Genomic DNA, 21,199 nt, shown 5'->3' with positions numbered 1-21,199 from the left:
ACTAGGCCAGGTTTGGACTCTCACAAACGTGACTTCACAATGGATTCCTACAACAACTATTTTGTATCTGTGTTCATTTTATCAAAATTATTAACCCTAGCGGCTATAAAAGTCAATTGTAACTACTTATAAAACATTTTAATTAAACTTTGAATTTTGAGGAAAAAAGGTAACACAAAATTGATCTCACCTTTTGTTAAAAGATTGTTAGGTTTAGCCTTTGTGTAGTATCATAATGAGGGGAGGTAATTAGACCCTACAGAAGGGATTAATCCTTATGAGTGAGCCATGTTTATGCTATTTTCGAAGTATTTTCTGCATATGGCACAAACAAATCTCGAAACATAATTGCATCATCCTCGTTGGAGATATAGGAAAAAACTGAGTTTATATATATATATAACGAAGGATATAATTGGTTTCTATAGGGAATAAAAAATTTATCATAGCAATCAAATCATGTAAATTGTTGTTTGCAATTTCTTTTTATAATCTCTGCAGTTATTTAAAAACACAAAAACTCTCATGAACTGATTTTATGGGTCAATTTCGTGAAACAAATCTTTTAATTTGATCACAATAAATAAGTATTATTTTTTATGTTAAAAATATTATTTTTATAAGATTGATCCATCTCACAAATTTTACAAACTAAAATCCATAAGATCATCCGTCTCACAAAAGATATACTCATTTAAAAATGGTTGGGTTAGAAGATAATATATTAGATTATTTGTACCTGGATTGCATAAAGCTCTCTCCTATTTGGAGAGGCCGTGAGTTCTAAAGCCAGTTAAAGAATATTTAGTCCACCCCAGTTGTTAAAAAAAGAAAAAAATTTATTAATGTGTTTTTAGAAAATAAAATAACATAATAATATTTTTTTTAAAAAAAAAGAAAAAGAATCTATATAATAAAATGAAACCAAGCCTTGTACCGTTGGAAAATGATAGCGAGTAAATTTGGATTTGAAAGAGTGGCCCTTCCCCCATGTTCTATTGTGCATCCAATTAATGTTACACGCTGTTTCTTGTTAGTATATTTTTCCGAATTCATATTTTCAAAAATTTTTGTTGCCGATGACTAATAATGATTTTTGCTGTGAAAATACGGGGATCAATCTGCCCCCAAGAGCTCTCCAAAAATCTCATGACTGTTCGCGAGTGGATGCTTTGTTTGACTAAGAGTCACAACATCTCGACATCGTCTCTTCATTTTTTTATAAATTTGTGCATCATCAAATTCAATATCGTGTCTTGAATCATTTTATTACTTTATTGTATCCCGATAGATAAAAAAAACATCTTTTAAAAGATAGCGTTGTAACGTGTCTTAGAGTTCATCAAAATTCTTTCTATATATATTTCAAAATTGTCTCAACATTTCTTACCCCCAAACAATTACATTTGGATTCCAATCGGCCCATTCTTCCGGTTAATAGCTTGGCTTAACTAACTCGAGACCGATCAAAAAATATTTTTTCATGAAAATATCTACGAGTGATGTTATATATACACCGAATTAAGGTTATACGTTGATACACATTACACTTGAAATTAGATAATCATTCTTTTGAAAGAATTTTTTCAAATAAATTAAGTACTAGCCTGAGAGATAATTTTGTAATTTTAAGTGCAATGTATAATCGAATATGTAATCCAATCTTTAAATGAACTATTTTCCAACCCCTATATTCCCCGGTTATCTAATACTACATAGAATTAAGAAGACCTATTCGAGTGTAGACTAAGCTTAAGCCTCGCTCGATGAGTTGTTTCATAGCTGAGAGATACTTTCTCTCTTAATGAATGAAAAGTCTTCCATCTTGGCATTTTGAGAGCCGATCTTACGTGTCAATCTTGCAAAACAGATCTCGTACCTTTTTCACTGAGTGTAGACATCCGTCCCTCTGTCTGTCTATATATATATATATGTGTGTTTCCAACTATTACAAAGCAAGAAGAGCAAAAATGGCCATAACCGATGAAGCAACAGAAGGCCAATCCAAAGCACAAGAAAATCAAGAAGCAAGCCCTGAATTCCAAGAATGGCTAACTTCACTCCCAAAGGAGAGAGGCTGGAGGACTCCACATCTCTTCTTATTCCAAGGCTTTTGGTGCCAACCAGATGAGATCAAAGCCATAATCTCCATCCAAAAACACTACAAAGCCCATGAATCCGACATCATACTCGCCACGATCCCCAAATCCGGCACCACTTGGCTGAAAGCCCTGTGCTTCGCCATAGCCAACAGAAGCAAATTCCACCGCCGCCGCCACCACCCTCTGCTCACATCCAACCCCCACGAGCTCGTCCCCTTCCTCGAATACAAAACCTTCGCGAAAGGCCGGATACCCGACATGTCGAGCCTCCCCACGCCACGGATCTTCGCCACTCACATGCCCTTCAGCGCATTGCGAGGATGCGTGGCGTCGGGGGAGGATCGTCCGACCACATGCAAGATCGTGTACGTGTGTCGGAACCCGCTGGACAACTTCGTGTCTTTGTGGCATTACCTGATCAAGATCCGGCCCGAGTCGCTCGGGCCACTCCCGCTCGAAGAAGCCTTCGACATGTACTGCCGCGGCGCCGTCGGGTACGGGCCGTACTGGGATCACATGCTGGGGTACTGGAAGGAGAGCCTGGAGAAACCCGACAGCGTCTTGGTCCTCAAGTACGAGGAGATGATGGAGGAGACGGTGTCGAATGTGAAGAAGCTGGCCGGATTCTTGGGGTTCCCTTTCAGCTCAGAGGAAGAATGGGAAGGGAGCCATCGCTGATTTCGAGAACAAGGATTTGTTCAGGAAAGCAGAGGTGGGGGATTGGGCTAATCATCTCACGCCTTCCATGGCGGAGAGATTGGCCGCTGTCATGGAAGCGAAGTTGGCCGGCTCCGGCTTGTCGTTCGATTTCCGATCCGATCGTTTTTAATTCATTTTTTCTCCCAGAAAATGATTTTTTTGGGACGTTAACTTGTCGATTTGTGGTTCTTGTCTATTAGTACAATGGTTGACGTGTTAATATTTTTTTATATCACGTCAACATTTTTTAGCTAGAATAATCTAAAAATAAAGATTATTGTATGATTGACGTGTCAACATTTTCTTATATCACGTTAGCATTTTTGAGCTAAAATAGTCTAAAACTAAAAATTATTGTACGAAGACCAAATTTTAAAAAATTGATTGACAAAAACTGAAAAATAGATAAATTGATGAATGGGGAAAAAAATTTGTTTTCAATTTATGAAAAATGCTAGAGGTATAACAAATATCGTGTAAATGATATTTACAACAATAATATCGTGAGATTTTGCTATTTTATCGCGAGAAATAAAATCGTGAGATTTTGCTATTTTATCGCGAAATTTTATATTTAATGTATCGTGAGATTTTGATAAATTAAATTATTGTATTGAATTTTTTGTGTTGTAAGATTTGTTATACAAATTTTGTTGTACATATAGCATTACTCTTAATTTATTGCATGTGCGTTTGTCGTGTTAATTTTGGATATGCACGGTAGATGGTATTTGTTAATTTGTGTTATTTTAATGAGTCGTCGAATTTTTTTTTATTTTTCATTAATGGGCGACGTTCAAGTCGTCCCCCTCATGGGGGACTTTATTGAAGCTATGCATATTTTAATCATTTGAAATTTCGAAGGATAGTTTTATTAATTCTGGCCAGTCTTCATATAATTGAAAGGAAAATTAATTACATTATTTTGAGAGAGAAAATTAACCATGTGACTGTCCATGAAGTTAAAAATTGTAATTTACACTGTGTTTAATTTATAATTTCCGTTCTTTACACTAATAAAAATTGGCTTCTAATCCTATTTTACATATCACATACGTACAGTTGGTTTTTTTTTTCCTAGCATGAAGTTAATTGATAATTCAACAATTACGTACACCATGGCTTATTGTAATTTGCAGTTTGCTCCACTTCTCTTGCATGTCCTTGTTACTTCACGACTAGCACGGTGCTTGATTAATTTTGGTGTAAATTAAGATCGATGATTATTTTAAAAAAAATATCGATCGATGCCCTCTTCAATTTTGCACTTTAATTTGATATATATATATATACATACATCAGTAAGTCACGAATCTTTATCCGTGAAACGATAATTATATTGATCATATTTACAGTAATGAAAAGTAATATTTTTTACATTAAAAATAATATTTTTCAATATAAATGACCCAAAAAAATTATCCGTTTTATAAAATGGATTCGTGAAACCATCATACAAAAGTTTTGTGATCACAGATACAGACACACACAAACGGTTGTTTTGGAATTATGGGAGGGGCATGCGGTAGTCAAGAAGGCAGGATTTTTGTGACGCGATTGATTGATTCATGAATATATATACCTTACGTGTGCGCAAGTGTCCAAGCATGTAATTAATCTACGATAACATCTGGCGTTGTGTGCTACAATTTTTTTTATAAATTATATTTTTTGGTTTTAGTAATTTACATTTTTTTTTTCATTTTTATCTTGATAACCAGGAACGGATTCAGAAATTAGGGTTGGAATGGACTTGAACTTAATCAATAAATTATATGTTATAAAAAATTCATTATATTGTACGACTCACAAAAAATAAAAAAAATCGTGTTTTTGATCTCATATATTTGTCTTTAAAATTTTGATTCTTTATATTGTCAAATTTTAATTTTAGTCCGACACACACACACACACACACACACACACACACACATATATATATATATATATATATATATATATATACAACTTTCATCTTCTTTTCGACTTGGCTTTGACATGGAAACAATGCAATATTGATATGACACTGAAGTATATAGTGCTACATTAGAACTACCAATAAAAAAACTAGAATTACCAAAAAATTTGCGTGACTAAAACTGAAATTTGATAATATAGATAATCAAAATCATAAAATGACAAATTTGTAGGACCAAAATGTAATTTTCCTCCCAAAAATGAAGTTGTGCACTAGAATTAAGAATATGGGCTAGGCTTCCGGTGTGAAAAGTAAGTTTATTGGATTAAGTAAAAAAAACTTACATATATAATAAAAATATTTTGGGATGAGCTACAACCTAGAACTGACCTAAGCTGAATCCGTCCTTGTTGATAACGGTAGTTTTTCATTTTTACTTATGCAATTTTTTTTTATGTTTGGTTTTTTTGTTGTGTGCTACAATTTTTTTTATAAATTTTATTTTTGTTTTTAGTAATTTACATTTTTTTTCATTTTTATCTTGATAACGGTAGTTTTTCATTTTTACTTATGCAATTTATTTTTTTTTATGTTTGGTTTTTTTAAAAAAATAAAAAATGTTCTTGGTGTCCAACATTAATTAACATTCTTCCGTATATTCCACCTACCCCATGGGGTAATACCTATGGGGTAGGGTCGAACCTTCCTGGGTATTACCCCATGGGATAGGTGGAAGTATGTGATTGGTGCAAATCATGCGGGTCCCACATAATTTGCACCAATCACAAAAGTCTACATCATCCATGAGGTAATACCCCATGGGTAGGACCGAATTATCCATGTTGTACTACACCGGTCAAAAAAGACAAAAAATGAGAGAACAAAATACAAGTTACAAGATTAATTAAAATGAAAATTCGTCGAATCAAATATAGAAAAGTGAAAATTACAAGATAAAAAATGAAAATCCACCATCAACATAATCAAAAGTAAAACAAAAAATGCAAATCACAAGAATCCCACAACAATACAATATATTTAATCATCAAATCGTTTGTGTTTTTAACTTTTTGAAGATGATATGATTTTTGAAAATGTTTGTTCTTAGTGCGACAGCCTCCGTATATAAGTCGCTTTCCAAAATTATAATATAGGCAATTTGCTAAAAAATTCCTAAATGTAAACATTTTTTGCTTTGAGATCCCTAATCATAAAATGCGGTACAAAATCATACAAGATGTAGTACAACATACAAAATGTGGTACAAATTAACAAAAATTGTGGTACAAAAAAGTGGCTAGGGAGTGCAGAGCAAAACATGTTTGCATTGGGGCAAATTTCACATAAATCCCGATCTGCCCCGATTTCCAACCCGTTCCCGTCGCGAATTTTTTCCGTTCCGAACTTTTTCCGACCCGATCAATTTCGGGATCGGGATAGGCAACTCTTTCCGAAGGAATTTCCGACCCGACCCGAATACAAAAATAATATTTTTTAATAATATTTTTTAATTAAAAAATAATTTTTTTAATTAATTTTATGTTTTAATATTAATGTTTTATAATTATATACCATATAATTTTTTTTATATTTATATTTTTTAATATTAACATTGAGTTATAAATTTTTATTTTTTTATTATCAATAATTATATGTTTTTTTTTATTAATCAAGTAGTTATTTTAGTTTATTTGTAATGTACTAAAAAGATGTTTTAGTTTTTTAATGGTTATATATAAAGTAATTTTAATTTATTTGTAATGTATTAAGAAATTGTTTAATTTTCTTCATAATTTTTTTTAAAAAATATTTTCATAGATTTTTTTTAAAAAAAATATTATTCGGAATTACCCTCTTCCGATTCGACGGGATCCCGAATGTTCGGGATCCAGAACATTCGGGTCCCGACACTTCTCGGGTGCGGGATCGGGAGAAAAAAAAATCCCAATTTCTATCGGGACGGGAATCGGGTAAGGGGTTACGGGACGAGTCCCGACTCGATTCCACCCCTAACAATTTATATTTATTAATCCTGCATTTGCCGAGCGATGGACCACGCTAAGCCATCAATCATCCATATTTGTTACCGCGGTAGAACTAACAATCGTTATCGTTCGATGCTGTGTTGGGTAAATTTCGGAAGAATAAAATAATAGCATACAAAATACGCTAGCTATGTAAAACAACATTAAACATACGATGCACTGACTCGCCCGAAAAAGAATTAATAGAATGAGTTCATCCTACAAAACCGTAATTTCTATAATCATGCCTATATATGCATTTGTGTTCTAATCTTTCGTATATTTATTTATACCTGGTTAAACAATATAGTTGTATGCTCGATCCTCAAAGTTTCAGTTTCAAATATGTATATATTATGTTGAGCTTTAGAGTTTTTTTAACTCAAAATACATCATCCAAAAAAAAATAAAAATCATACTAATGATAAAGTTTCATGACATGAAGAAGACAATATATGTTCTATCTTTAAAAAAGAAATAATAACAATAAGGTAGCACCTAAAAATCATTCAACGTTGACTGCAAAAACAACACGAACAATATGTGTGGCATCAAACCATCTTATATCCCCATAATTGTATCCCTTGGATGCTTCTTTACCATCAAAAAACACTTTGAAAGATGCCCTTTCCATGCCTTGAGTGAACACAAGCTTCCTTGGATGAACCTCAACTTTTAGTCCTTTAGGAGCATTTATTGAGCAAACATAAGTAGCATTTGGTGACCCTAAATTGGTTGCAAATCTTTTAATTTTTCTTGGTCCCTCATCTCTGCTTAATCTGCCAATGGAAATGGTGGGGTAGTTGATGTTTGAAATGGAGCCTTCATTAGGATTCTTTGGGCAGCTAAAATTCTTGTGGGACATTGATTTTACTATTTGGTTCTTGTACCCATTGTAGCAAAGGAAATTTAGATGATCATTTGTGGTGGTCTCAAATGCTAGGCCAGGATCAAGAGCCTTTGTTGGGAAAATCTCTCCAACTCCGACCTCGTGGGGATTTGATGGATAATCTGAGGTGCTGCTATTCGTCAAAGGTTTTCCAAGGTTGTTGAATATAGATGCTGCGAAAAGAAAACAAATAACGAACGTGCAACATGAATATATAGTACTCAAAACTTGCGAGTGACTCAGATCTTTTAAAATGTACTTGAAATGAAATGGAATATATATAATGTCAATTATCCCGATATAGATGGTGTCTATATATATTACCAGTCGTCATCAGTGCGGATTTAATGGTGGATGAACTCCAGTGAGGGTGAATAGATTTGACGAATGCCATGGCGCCAGTAACATGTGGGCAAGCCATTGAGGTCCCGGATCTAATGCCAAAGAGTGAAGACTTGTTCCCAGGTGCACCATAGGATGAGTCTATCCTAGGTACTATTGCTGCCAAAATGGCAACCCCAGGGGCCATGATATCTGGCTGCATGTCATGACATTTTGTTTGTCTCAGACAACGAAAATAACATTGGACTTCAAGTAGAAATATATCATACAAACACCATGATATGAATCTTGGGTATCAACTTACCTTGAGAATGTTCTCGGTGAGGCTCCCGGGGCCTCTTGAAGAGAAAGTTGCGACAAAAGGCGCGGGCTTAAACTTGCTAACCTCTTCTGATGCAAGAATAGTTGCTGTTGGATTCCTGTTCAGAGTAAAAATGTCACTAAATGCTTATAACTAGCAATTGACTCATTTAGAAGTTAATGTATGTGTCTTACTTTGTGGAGTTGATGTAATGGAGGAGGTGGGATCCTATATTTTGTCCAACTTGTGAAAATGGATAGGTCCCTGAATCCATAGGTGAATTTTCACCTTCATAATCTATTAAGATCATCCCTTTTGCTTTGGCATCTTCCACCACTAATTTCTTTATCCTCCTTGAAACCATTGGATCATCATTCACACATACTACTATTTTTCCAGCAGCTTTGTTGTAGTCTATTGATCCGGGCATGCAATTTCTGCATTTTAACATGAATTGGCCTATTATATCTTCCAAGAAATTTGAGAGCAAAGGTTTCGTGCTTCGGTATTATGTTATATGCTATATATCGATCTCTGAATCTCAGAGCTGATGGAAGTGTTGTGACAATTTTTAGATTATAGTTCATGACAATACGCGTCGGCCAAAAGCCGAGGACCAAGACAACCTTAAAGAAACATCAAAATGTGACATTTCTTGGTCGTGTATCGCGACATTGTCGTAGAAATAACTGTAAAAACTCCAAATGCAGAGCCTCTTATTCTGATACAATGTAAACTGTCATTGGTACCAAAAGTTCAAATCGATGAGTGATCCAACATTATATGTATACTTAATTTTCCAATGACACATATGAACTTGTGATAAAATATGTGGTCTAGAGGAAGAAAATGAATACCTTGCATCAGATACCGGAGTAAAACCTGAAGCAACACCAGCTCCTAATGCAAGAGGATATTGTTTACCAGCACTCAGAGGAGAAAAATTGATTGCAGCCCCCTAGTTCCACATAACAAACACAAATTATGACTACAAAAGATATACTCATTCATCAAACAAATATGTATCAACACATAACATTCTATTAATCTTTTGTACCTCGAATGATTCGTTGTTTCCTAGCAGTATCCTCGACTCAAATGCTCGATCAATAGTAGATGCTGCGACTGTAAATATCCATGGAGCCGAGTTAACGACAGTGTAACGTTCAGGGCCATCGTTCCCAGCAGAGCAAACGACCACGATTCCTCGTTGTTCGGCATGAAAGGCTCCAATGGCAATAGGGTCATTGAGAAAATCAGATTGGAAAATCGAGGAGACGCCAATAGATATCGAGATGATATCCACTCCATCTTTAACTGCATCATCTATAGCTTTTAGTATGATTGAGCCTGCACACCCATCAAGTGTGCAGGCCTTGTAGCTTGCTATTCTGGCTGATGGTAGGCCACCTCTCAATGTGCCCTTTGCTAGGCCATAGTAGCTTGCATTAGCGACACGTGCCCCCCCTGCAATCGAGGCTGTGTGAGTTCCATGGCCAACGATGTCCCTAGGCGATCCCCGAGTCTGTGTTGGATTCGTTTCATTTCGTTTGGCTACGAAGGCTCTGTTGGTGTAGTATCTTGCTCCTATCAACTTCCTATGTCATATGAAGAAAAGGAATTGTTAGTTCATTTCTCTTTAAGTGTAAATAGGTCAAGTTTGAGAAGAACTGGCGAAAGTTTATGAGCTTAAGATCAAACAAAGAAAGTAGACCTCGAGCTTGAGCTCGTCTCAGGAGTCACAAACTCAGTTTGGATACCCATCCTCACCTCCCCATAATCCATGTGAGGCAAATATTACACTTTTTTGCAAGTTGTATTTTCTAGTTATTTAGTTATTTGAGTCGTTTGGCCGGCAAGTTTACAGTAGATTTCAACAGTTGCATAAATATGATTAGGATATGTATCTGAATTTGCAAAGAATATACACACCTATTGCAATTGGACTTGTTAAAATCAGAGCCTTCCATGCAAACTCCTTTCCATTTTGATGGGATTTCAGAGATACCATCGTCGTTGAAACTTGGCGACTCGGGCCATATGCCTTGAACAAATCAGTATTATTAACTATATTAATTAGTTTATGACAATATGCATATGAAAGAGCCTTATTTGTGTTGAAAAAGGTAGAACAAATATCAAATGAACTTTGTGAACTGGAAAGGCCAAGTTAGCATGAAATCTCTACTAAGTTTCATCAGTTCAGAAATCAATGTTTCATACGTCCAGACCTGTGTCTATGACTCCAATTATCACATCAGCTGAGTTGTGATGAAAAGGGATCCTTGACGCGAACTTGGAGCCCCTAGCTTCGAGAAAATCCCAAGAACGCGTTGTATGGAGTTCCAGGATCGGATCAGGAAACACGGACACGACCTCATCATATCCTGCTTTTCATAACATCATTTATAAAATGAACCTTCTACTAATGCAAGTTTCGCCTTAACGTCACAATGTCAAAAGGATTGAAGTATATGGTAGCGATGGAACTTGAATCTTTAAACCTCTATAACAGTACGAGTCCACGTGTAATCCACGCCTAAAATCAACAAAAGAATCAAGAAAATTTATTTACCAGATAAGACAGATGCTTCATTCTCTGTCAGCATAGCAGAGAATCCTCTAAAAGCATGATTGTAGGAGTTCAATAAAAACTTTCTTTCACTCTCTTCACTGCCCAAAAAACAAAAGAAATGGAAATTCTCAAGGCTTATAAGACAGTTTCATACGACATGAAGCAATCATGATTCGAGTAGAAAAGGACTCACCTTGGAATTAAGGATGACAACATTTGAAGATGAGACAAGTCATCACCTCCATCTGCATCCGAAGAACTCCCCATATATACAATGTAAGGCTGCAGTTGATCAAAAGATCAATAAAAAATCAAAGATCTCAAATAGAAATCCAAACTTCAAAACTAATGTTATACTTGCCTTTGGGCCTTGCTTCAGTGCCATGCAACATACAAGAATGAAGAACAAATGTAGTATAGGCAAGAGTTTCAATAGAGACGCCATGAAACTATAGCTAATGCAATTACTCTACTGAAAAATAAGTGAAAAACTGGAAGCATTATTCATCAGACATGCACATCACATATATATAGGTGTGAAAAGTTTCTCTGAAGAAACTTGGCCGTGTGTAGTGAAGAAATTCTTTGCTTTAGGCACAAGCATTATTAGTTGCATAAATGAAGTGTAGGTTGTTATAGACATGTAAATTTCCTATAGTTTGACTAGGTTCCATGATTATGTATACTTTATCTAAGCAATACTAGGAGCATAAAACTAATAGACATACATCATATTTTCTTTATTTCTCTCTCTTTTTTCTAACGACGTCTTTCGTGCATATAAGAATGATATTTTGCCACTTCTCTCGTAATTTATATTATGAACCAGTTTTGGTATGAAATCTATATGCTTCAAAAGATTTCATGTAAAAAAGATTTTTAAGTTTTTGAAGAAAGTCGTTTCTGTAAATAATAACGGATGGCAATAATGAAACTCAAATATTTTGAAGATCAGTAGAGTATTTAGTTCCCACTCATAAAAAATTTTGGCTTGATATGGATCAAGTGTTTTTTTTTTCTAATTTAAAGCAAGAGAAAACAAACGTGATTCATGCAATAAATTTTATCATTTCAATATGAACTTAATCACATCAAGATGAATGCTTCATCTTTACACATCTTGATTACTTGTTATAATCATGTGCTTTAGTTAGAAAAGGACAATTATCCATGTGGATCATATCACTGTGAAGCTTGTCTTTGAAAGGGAAAAATCTTGTAATTGATTGGTTAGAATATAATTCAGATTTATGGAGGAGAATAAGATGCCTCAAGCACAAAAGCCCCCAAAAACCATGTGCAATTTCTCTCTTCCACTTTTCTCTTTTTTCCTTCTTTTTATTTTTCCTGATTTTTCTGTAATGTTTTGGGTGATCCATTGCGTGTTACAAAATTAATACAGCCTTGAAAGCACTTTCCTCAGATTGGCTTTGAATTCTGCAATTTTTCTTCAAGGAATATTTGCACCCTGCATTTTAAGTTCGTTCTTTTTTTCCCTTGAGATAGTAAATGCAGTCAAAGATTTCATGCAAAAACAGAAACAAAAACAAAACAAAACAAAACAAAAAAAGATTTCCATTAAATTCTACATCGAGATCGAATTGGCACTTGAACACTGGGTTTCATAAGATCTTTAGCCAATATTTTTCATCGGCATCCCATCGACGGCAACGTGTTCCGTCTCTCGGTATTTATGAGTCTATGACTCATAATCTCAGCAGAGAAACAAAGCCATTGCCAAAATAATAGGTGTCCTCTTCCCAGTCTCCAGAGTTGATGACTAAGACCATTCTACCATAGAAAAGTGAAGCAAGACACCACCCAAAATGAATTGATTATTTGAGATTGAACATTTGAGCTGGCCAACTTCGTCTTCTGCCATCGTGCCCAATCGCAGTAAGCTCCATGGAAATGTCAATGGCTCGATGTTGAGTGGCACGGACAACGCTGATGCGAGATTGTATTCTCGCAGAAGGACACTCGTTTGTTCCAACTGCTGCCAATTTCTGACTACCCATACTTGACCCCATGGCAATTGGTTCACGAAAAGTTAGGACAGTCTGTGACCAATGTGTGCTTGGATCATAAGGAGATGTGGACAAAACGGTTGGTTTTTCTCTACAAAACCTCTTGGTAAATCCGGTTTCAAACCACAAAACAACTCCATAACACCAAGTAATTTCTAGTTTAGTACATGTAGAATTGATTGAGGGAGCAGGAGCAACCAACTTAGTATCGAGTTCAACTTCTGCCGTAAAATCCATATCCTTAGTTTGCATTGTCACCAGGTCAAAGGTCTGAAATAACAGAGTAACACAAGGTATAACTCATCAAAGCACTCAAAAAGCATGCACGATGAATTAAAAAACCAGCATATAACCCACTTACACAGTAATTTTAGGTTCTATAAGGCACAATTGGAATAGGATGAAGAGAAATATCAAACAAAAACAAAGTAAATCTTGCCATGCGTCCAGTACATATATTACAGCATTTTCAGAAATGCCATTGATTTAAACCCTACATTGGTCATGACTCATGAGGACGACCAGAATGAGGCAACAAAAGCAACAACAAACCGTATGCTAGTTAAATTCAAGAGCCAAAAATGGTTGTCTTGGCTTCGTGGATATTTGAAGTCCTTGCAACAATTTTAGGCACACATTGGACCTCAGATTTCCCAAAGGAAGTGGAAAAGCCTTATTGTTGAACTCTTATGGTAAGCCTAGCTAGGTTACAGCAGTGAATCCAAAAGTAAAAACGAAAGATTTTCAAAGTTGAGTCCTCCATACAATCTTCTTAACATCACTTGAAAATTTTGGAACATAGATTGAGTCAGCAGTTGGTTAAAGAAAGAATCCAGTATATATAGATATCACAATTCAAAAGCATATAATGGTAGATAACAAAAAAGGGCCAGTTACTCATTTCCAAACATATTTCTTGTCCTCTGAATGGCCCTAGTTTCAACTCAGTTAAGCCAGCCTATCAGGTTGAGGCACATTTGCATTTTCATTAAAGTACTCGTAACATCGCAAGTAAATGGTAAATTTTAGTCCTAGAGTTGATAAAGAACACAAACCTGCAGAATTTCAGTAGTTGTGATAATGTTGCTACCATCAATTATGTCGATTATAGGAAACCGGGAAGCATCTTCGACAATCTCTTGCCCAATGCAAGACATATTGAAACCATACACATTTTCCCAGAATGGAAGACTGGTCCCTCCTCTTCCAAAACCAGCAACAAACTGGACAAAGAATCGAGGTCAACAATTTACCGTCATAATGAAGGTGAGAATGAAGAAACAGTAAGTGAGAGACAGCGGAAACAGAGAACCAACCATGGTAGCTGTGTCCGGGAGAATGGCACCTCCAGGCTTTAACCATTGATCCCGTGCAAATAGAACAGAGCTGAGCATTGACTCGTACAACAGGCAATAGCCCATCCATTCACTCAGTAACAAGTCTATGCTATGAGGTTGGATTTGATCAGCATTGTAAAGCTCTTCGACCATGCATGGAACCACTTCAATGACCCCATTTTTGCTGATTTTGCTTCTGATCAGAAGCAAACCATTATCTTTTGCCACCTGCTTCGGTGAAAAGTAAAATCATCAATAAACACAAACTAAAATATCTGGATAAAGCACGATAATCTTGAGAATAAAAAGATAATTGATGTGGCCGGCATTAACCTGAGTAGCCACTGCAGCCATCTTCTCACTAGCTTCAACAGCAATAACTTTTGAAGCTCCTGCTTGGGCTGCAAAAAGACTAGTGAAAAAGAAAATCTCAGGATAAACTTGGGACATCGCTAACACAGAACATAAGATGATGCAACTACTTCAAGGAAATACCAGATGGCACATGCGCAAAAGTGATTGGTATTGTCAAATATATCACACCATGAGTAAACAAATTAAATCCATAAAACCCGAGCCCGTAATTTTTCCATCGTATTATGGAACAGTTTTTAATACAAGTTTATAGTCATCATTAATGGAAAGCAAACCAGCATAGATTGCATTGCGGACCCAAAGTTCAGTTAAAAAGATTTTAATAGTAATCTCTTTTGTTTTTTCCACAATATTCTCAAGATAATGTCTCTGTTTGAGTACTACCATAACACTCTCCCGTGTTATCAATCAATGAGAAGAAGGCATGGCCAAAAAATAAAAAATAAAAAATAAAAAAACTTTTGCTAACTTTCGTGTGCTTTGTGAATCACTCTAAATCTAGCCTCTGTACTTGCATCTGTTGCTCAATATACATTCAATTACGGAACAAAAACAGCAGAAAAAGTTTAAATGAAAATAGACAAAATTAAGTTTTTTTCTCACCTTAGAATCCCAGTTCCACAACCAACGTCCATAACAACCGCATTTCTTAGCAATGAAGGATTTTCCAAAATAGCTTGTCTATAAGTATCAGTTCTTGCCTGGAAAGTTATAACTTCTGTCATATCTTCATCACGATAATCAGGATTGAGAAAATGGTTTTTGTGTTGATAGTATAAGCATGACTTGCTTTTAAAAACTCATGTTCTTTACCTTATCGCTGATCATTTCACGGTGGATTCCATATGAACTATATGCACCAAAATAATTCTTGTTTATATTCTTAATCTCGTTTGCAGCGATTTCGGAAGAAGAAGCAGTACAGATCTCATTTTTCCAATTTCTATATGATAAGATTCCACCAGTTTCATTGCTAGCACCATTTAGTATGACCCTTTCAGGAGATATTTCTTTTACATCCTTGTCAAGCGTACATACAACCTCCTTTCCCCCATTCTCACGCGGAATCATGAATTTTGATGCATATTTATCAGAAACACCGATGTCATGGATGTTAATGCTCTCAATTTGAGATAAATAAGTCTCCAGCTCCTCTTTGTCAACGGACATAGTATCTCCATCCTCATCTTCATCCTCTTCACCAAAACTATACAGTAAAGCATCATCTTGCAGAAATGGGTTGAAATATTTATCATCATTCCAAGGTAAAACATTGTGCTCAAAGTTAGTACTCTTGTGTAGGTGATTTTGAAGTTCTTCCTTAGACCGACATACCATTCCACAACTCCAACATTTGTTTTCTGAAACCTGACAAGTGAGAGGGGAAAAAATAACACATCATTTAGACATTTTCTTGTTCTGAGGGGTACGACACAAAAGTGCATGTCAAATAACCCAACTGGCAACTCAAATGTTCGTTACTACAAATCTAAATTCAACCGATGTCCTTAAGTGTGCTCTTTTAGATGATGGGCTCTATTGCGTGATCAACTAGGAAATAATTTCGCGATTCTTTTGTCGCATAATGTTCTCTCTCAAACAGTTTGGATATATCCCCGGGATAAAAAAAAAAATTAATGTTGATTCTTTAAATCCCCAGGAAAAGGTACACCCCTCGGCCGACGATGTACAATGGCACCAGGTCAAGGTAAAAAATTTCAAGGGACCAAACCTATGGCTCAATACCTCATACACTTTAATGAATCTGATGACATAGCTCATTGTAGATTTCATACCGGAGAATCCTTTGGGTAGCGCAGGAGTTCATGGATTTGGTAAACATTTCAAGTCCTTTAATTCAAACTATTGAACACAATGCAAATTTTCATAGAAACCGGAAACCATTTCTTACCACACCTTGAAATGAAAATAATTATTTTCCCGATGTTAAATTTTTTGGGTATTAAAAACGAAAAGTAGACTTAAATATCAGCAGAAAAATTATCAGTCCAACATTGCTGAAATGAATAAATGGATGACATTAGGAACCAACCCAAATCAACAAGCTCCGGCACATAAAATTTGGAAACTACATCAAAACTTTGTTTGATTGAACAAAGATAACTGCGCTACGAAAATACAACCGGAAAAGCACAGAAAACAAAGTTATGTGATTATACCTGAGACCTGACGTAATTGATGAGCTTGAAGCATTGATAGAAATCCAAGCTCAGTGCTCTCTTAATCTCGCCGAAGTCAAAGCGGTGAACTGAAGCACAGTGCTCGAAAAGCGAGCTGCAAGAATTGTGGCAATAGTCACAGAACAGACAGCACAATTGGGTTTCTGAGGCGGAGGCATCCTCCACGGCTTCGTCTTCAGCTTCCCAATCATCCCAATTCTGATCTTCTTCTTCTTCTTCCTCCTCCTCTTCTTCGATAACTTCAGGCTCCATGTGATGATGCACTGGGATGATTCCAGTTTCCATTACTTCATCTTCTTCACGTTGAGTCGCCATTGGAAAATGCAGCGAAAGAATGGCGGAAATATTCGATTCCCCGTTAAACCCTAAACCCTCTGGCTTTTGCCCTGCATTTCTATTATTCTAATTTATTGCGCCTAATCATTTCATTTTGCTTCCGTAAAATTTAATCAAATAATAAAAAAAATTATATATATATTTTTTTAAAATTATATTATTATTATTCACGAAGGTTTTACACTTTTACTATTAAGAAAGATCTCTTGTCAAGTTATCGATGAAAAAAAATTAATTTTAATATAAAAATTATTATTATAATATAAATATGAACAAAATTAATTTGTATAACGACACATCCATCCAAATAATAATTTATTAAAAATATAAAGCTTCGGGTTAAATTTGTAATTATGACATTATATAGATTTCTTAAAATACATGGTGCCTGTGTGTAATGAATAATTTAGTGAATTTGCATGAATTTCTGGCTTTATTTTGTTCCAAAAATCTAATTAACAAATTAAATATATATGATCACATATATGTTTCAAATTTGTAATCGAGATATGATATAACAGATCAAATTATACATATAAATTTAACTCACATTGATTTATTTTAAAAAACCAAAACGTAAGTGCAAAATTTTGAAGCAAAATGTCATTTTTTGTTTTGTATGTTTGGGGTGGTGTTAAATTTACTCACTTATCTATGTTTGAATCAATAATAGTCTTGTAAAGTTACTTCCGGTCATCAATTTTGGTCTTTTACACGAGAATCATGTGATTAAGTAACTAATGAAGTTGTTAAACCATTTCAAAGACACTTGATGATCACGTGTTTCTTAAAACCCTTGAACCACATTTTTTGGGAAGAACTTTGACTCTTGTAACGATTCTAATATTTAATCTACTTTCATCTCGCACCTAACTTGCTCATCTTGTCATATCAAATACCTAAGCATAAAAATCAACATTTTAAAATCAGTGGCTATTTTCAAATATCTCAACATATGGGGAAAAAAAGCTTCACTTTTTCATTCCATAAACAAAGAAAAATAATAATACAAAAATAATAGAACTACTTATCCCAGAATGTATATGATCTTTTACGGAGATTTGTTTCAATCCACCAAGCTTGAGATGACAAATTCTCCAATAATAGCAGATAAAGACATGGGTCTTTTTTCCCTTCTAGAGTTTCTAGGCTCATCTCAGAGGTTGATAATTGAAGAAATAAGGAATTTGATGCAGATTTGGGGTTATGATTTTCTCTCTCATGACAGTTTTAAAAAATATCATAGACACGTGTAGTTAAAAAAATATTTCGTTAAAATTGATATCGTCATTAGCTACCTGATTATAAGATTTATGGTATAAATGACCAAATTTGACGATGAGACGAAACTTACGGAACTATTATTGATTATAGTGAAGATAAAAAAACTAAATTTGACACGAATCGAAACATACAAGATTGAAAATGACATTTTACATTTTCAAAAGTTATTACATTTTTGATATAGATTTTTTTAAGAAAAAAAATGTATACAGATTTGATTTTTTTTTTTTTTTTACGTTACAAAATCATACCTTTTTTTATTTAAAAATTCTAGATAAAAAATGTAATGATTAACTTTGGAAATTTTGCACTTACGTGCTACGTTTTCGTGATCTGATGATCTATACTATTCTCCATCCTCACTCTATTTCATTTATATATTCGGTCTCGAAATGATTTTCGGCTATACAAGATTTAATTGTATTATTTTCGGCTATGTTTTTATGTATTTTTTTAGTTGGAGGAGGGGATTTTTGTTTTAGTTGGACCTCGAACTTGAGAATTTGGTGTCAAATGAACTACACGTCACGGCTTATTTTCAGCTATGTTCTTGAGTTTATATATAGTTTGCTCAGAATAAGCAACTTTCCTGAGTATGCATTTCACAAAGTTTTCTTTGTATGAGATGAATTTATTTAAAGTAAGGACATGAGCTACATGAACTGATAAAATACAGATTTTACTTTCATCATGCTACCTATAAGAGTCTATTTTTGCATCTTTTCCCTTCTACATGTATTTTTTAGAGCATCGCTTATAAGTATCTCATCATATAAGGGTGTAGTCATGATTTGACTACAATCTTTTTCATAATGCTTATATGTGAGCCCCACATAAAAAAAGATCAAATCCTGATCATCGATCCAACAGAAGAGATATCAAATCTCGACCTCTGCCCCATCAACCAAGCAACGGAGTGGAAGGAAACCGTATAGTTTGATGTTTCTTCTTATGTTAAACTGAAACAAATCCCTTATTTTATCCATTTTTCCTTTTAAACTTCTTATACTAATCGAATTTGGGATGTTAGAGAAATTTTTGACGATTCGATCTGGAAATGTTTTTTAATTACCGAATTTTATATTTCACATTTTTATTCATCTCATGTTTTTTTTTTCTTCTAATGCTTCATTTTTAAAAATCGATAGCGTTCATTTAAAAATTTTCAAAAAACATTCCATGCACCCTTCGTTTTTTCTAGGAACCAGACAAATAGCATGTACGTGTCACCACTACTCTAATTAATATATATATACTACCAACTGATGTACACGCTCTGTGTGTACGTAAATAATTTAATATCTAATTAAAATTTTAATAAATTTAAAATTTTATTAATTTACAAATAATATGTTGATATTAAACAAAATTGCAATGAAATTCCTTAACTGAAATGAATCTTTAATTTTAATAACACATGGATGGTGGGTGGTTTTTAATGACGGGAATGAGAAATGCAACCGTGAGTTTTTACCATTTTACTCAATAAGCTATATAGAGTATAATGTATGTTTGAGGGTTAAAATTGTAAATTTGTATAGATGTCATCAAACGAACTAAAACAGTTTTTAAATGTGTCTCAACTTTTATATAATAGTATATATATATATATATATATATATATATGATATAAAATATTAATTATTTAGATATAACCAATAAATCGAACAATTAATAAGAACGTCAATAAAAATTGCATATATTTAATATTTTTTTGTCTCATATATTTAAGTTTATAATATTTGTTTTTTATTTGGATTAAGAAATTTATATGAAAAAACAAGTTTTAATGAGAAAATTTTCATTTATTCAATGAATATTTAAAGTTTTTAACATGATATGGAAAATTTTGGAAATAACTAATATGTTCAATAAATTGAGATATATATGGTCGTAGGTCTAAGTCCTTGGTTTAAATTGTTGTACAAGGATCGCCACTTGTGACTTGCCCATAATTTTCAAATTCTTGAGTTAGCCACGAACGAAGTCAATAACTTTTAGTCAAACGAGACTGCGCACGTGAGAATTATATATATTCCTCAACCAAACAAAACTTATCATCTCACTTACGAACTCCTCTTGCTTTGCTGTCCATTCAATTTAACTCCCATAGCCATATATACTTCTTCAAATGGTTTCGGTCGATGCTATACCTAGACAGTGCTCAGGTAAGGATCGAACGGCTCGGATCTCTTTGTAGATCAATTGATTTGATTTGCAAAGTTGATTCGGACCCTTGATTTTGACTTCAGGGTATTCATCAACCGAATTTTTGAAATGATTAAATTATTAATTTTTTTTTATCAAATTTTCATCTACAATAATATATATATATATATATATATATATATTTGATTCATGAGAAATTCAAGCTACTCTCGGGAAAATATCCTAATTAGATATGTGGTAGATATTTAAAAGTATATGAGAAATGCACTGAAAAATTAATAAACTCTACGTGTAGGTATCGATAAATTATATCATTAAATGAACGTTAGATATTGTCTTTGAGATAGAGTTTTCATTTCAGATTAATAAATCGATGAAATTCATTTAGTCAACCAAGTTATTCGTGTTCACACAACATATCATTTCTATTGATTGAGGAAATCCCGTGGGTGGCAAAATGAAACAAGGCATAACGACGTGTAGTAATTTAAAAAATTTAAAATGATATGATCCATTAATAATATTATATTTAAAGAAATATGTATTTTATATTATATTATATATGTTACATTATAATTTAATTATAATATATGTCTCAATCTAGAGAAGCTTCTATTTCT

At 34.1% G+C, this 21,199-nt stretch overlaps 3 protein-coding genes across 3 annotated transcripts; 1 reads left to right on the top strand and 2 right to left on the bottom strand.

The window, feature by feature from the left end:
• The first annotated feature begins 1,970 nt into the window (after positions 1-1,970).
• Positions 1,971-2,942, top strand: LOC140893152 (cytosolic sulfotransferase 15-like). The gene is given in 2 exon segments (XM_073302215.1): positions 1,971-2,758; positions 2,760-2,942. Coding segments are annotated over 2 exon segments (960 nt in total). The 3' UTR covers positions 2,932-2,942.
• Positions 2,943-7,186: 4,244 nt separating this feature from the next.
• On the bottom strand, positions 7,187-11,333 carry LOC140892033 (CO(2)-response secreted protease-like). Its single transcript, XM_073300764.1, has 11 exons — positions 11,212-11,333; positions 11,044-11,132; positions 10,851-10,948; positions 10,507-10,662; positions 10,208-10,319; positions 9,333-9,873; positions 9,133-9,233; positions 8,470-8,712; positions 8,279-8,393; positions 7,957-8,170; positions 7,187-7,805 (listed from the first exon to the last, which is right to left on the bottom strand). Exons 1-11 carry the CDS (start codon positions 11,293-11,295, stop codon positions 7,249-7,251), a joined length of 2,310 nt encoding a protein of 769 aa, XP_073156865.1. The 5' UTR covers positions 11,296-11,333; the 3' UTR covers positions 7,187-7,248.
• Positions 11,334-12,325: 992 nt separating this feature from the next.
• Positions 12,326-17,187, bottom strand: LOC140891093 (probable protein arginine N-methyltransferase 3). Its single transcript, XM_073299372.1, has 7 exons — positions 16,770-17,187; positions 15,403-15,957; positions 15,193-15,290; positions 14,548-14,626; positions 14,194-14,442; positions 13,933-14,100; positions 12,326-13,147 (listed from the first exon to the last, which is right to left on the bottom strand). The coding sequence occupies exons 1-7, from the start codon at positions 17,103-17,105 to the stop codon at positions 12,686-12,688; spliced, it is 1,947 nt and encodes a 648-aa protein (XP_073155473.1). The 5' UTR covers positions 17,106-17,187; the 3' UTR covers positions 12,326-12,685.
• Between the last annotated feature and the right edge of the window lie 4,012 nt (positions 17,188-21,199).

The sequence above is a fragment of the Henckelia pumila genome, chromosome 3, assembly GCF_033568475.1.
Source record: "Henckelia pumila isolate YLH828 chromosome 3, ASM3356847v2, whole genome shotgun sequence".
In the NCBI taxonomy this organism is placed as follows: domain Eukaryota; kingdom Viridiplantae; phylum Streptophyta; class Magnoliopsida; order Lamiales; family Gesneriaceae; genus Henckelia; species Henckelia pumila.
The sequence above is the reverse complement of the archived record's forward strand: the minus strand, read 5'-3'. Positions and strand labels throughout refer to the sequence as shown.

Bases quoted from the DNA above. Each gene is read 5' to 3' on its own strand.
- LOC140892033 (XM_073300764.1), bottom strand. From the start codon at position 11,295: ATGGCGTCTCTATTGAAACTCTTGCCTATACTACATTTGTTCTTCATT. The intron at 11,133-11,211 runs GCAAGTATAACA...GATCAACTGCAG, and splicing joins CACTGAAGCAAGGCCCAAAG to CCTTACATTGTATATATGGG. The intron at 10,949-11,043 runs GTGAGTCCTTTT...TTTTTTGGGCAG, and splicing joins TTGTCATCCTTAATTCCAAG to TGAAGAGAGTGAAAGAAAGT.
- LOC140891093 (XM_073299372.1), bottom strand. From the start codon at position 17,105: ATGGCGACTCAACGTGAAGAAGATGAAGTAATGGAAACTGGAATCATC. The intron at 15,958-16,769 runs GTATAATCACAT...CTCACTTGTCAG, and splicing joins TCAATTACGTCAGGTCTCAG to GTTTCAGAAAACAAATGTTG. The intron at 13,148-13,932 runs GTTTGTGTTCTT...CTGTTATTTCAG, and splicing joins CAACTACTGAAATTCTGCAG to ACCTTTGACCTGGTGACAAT.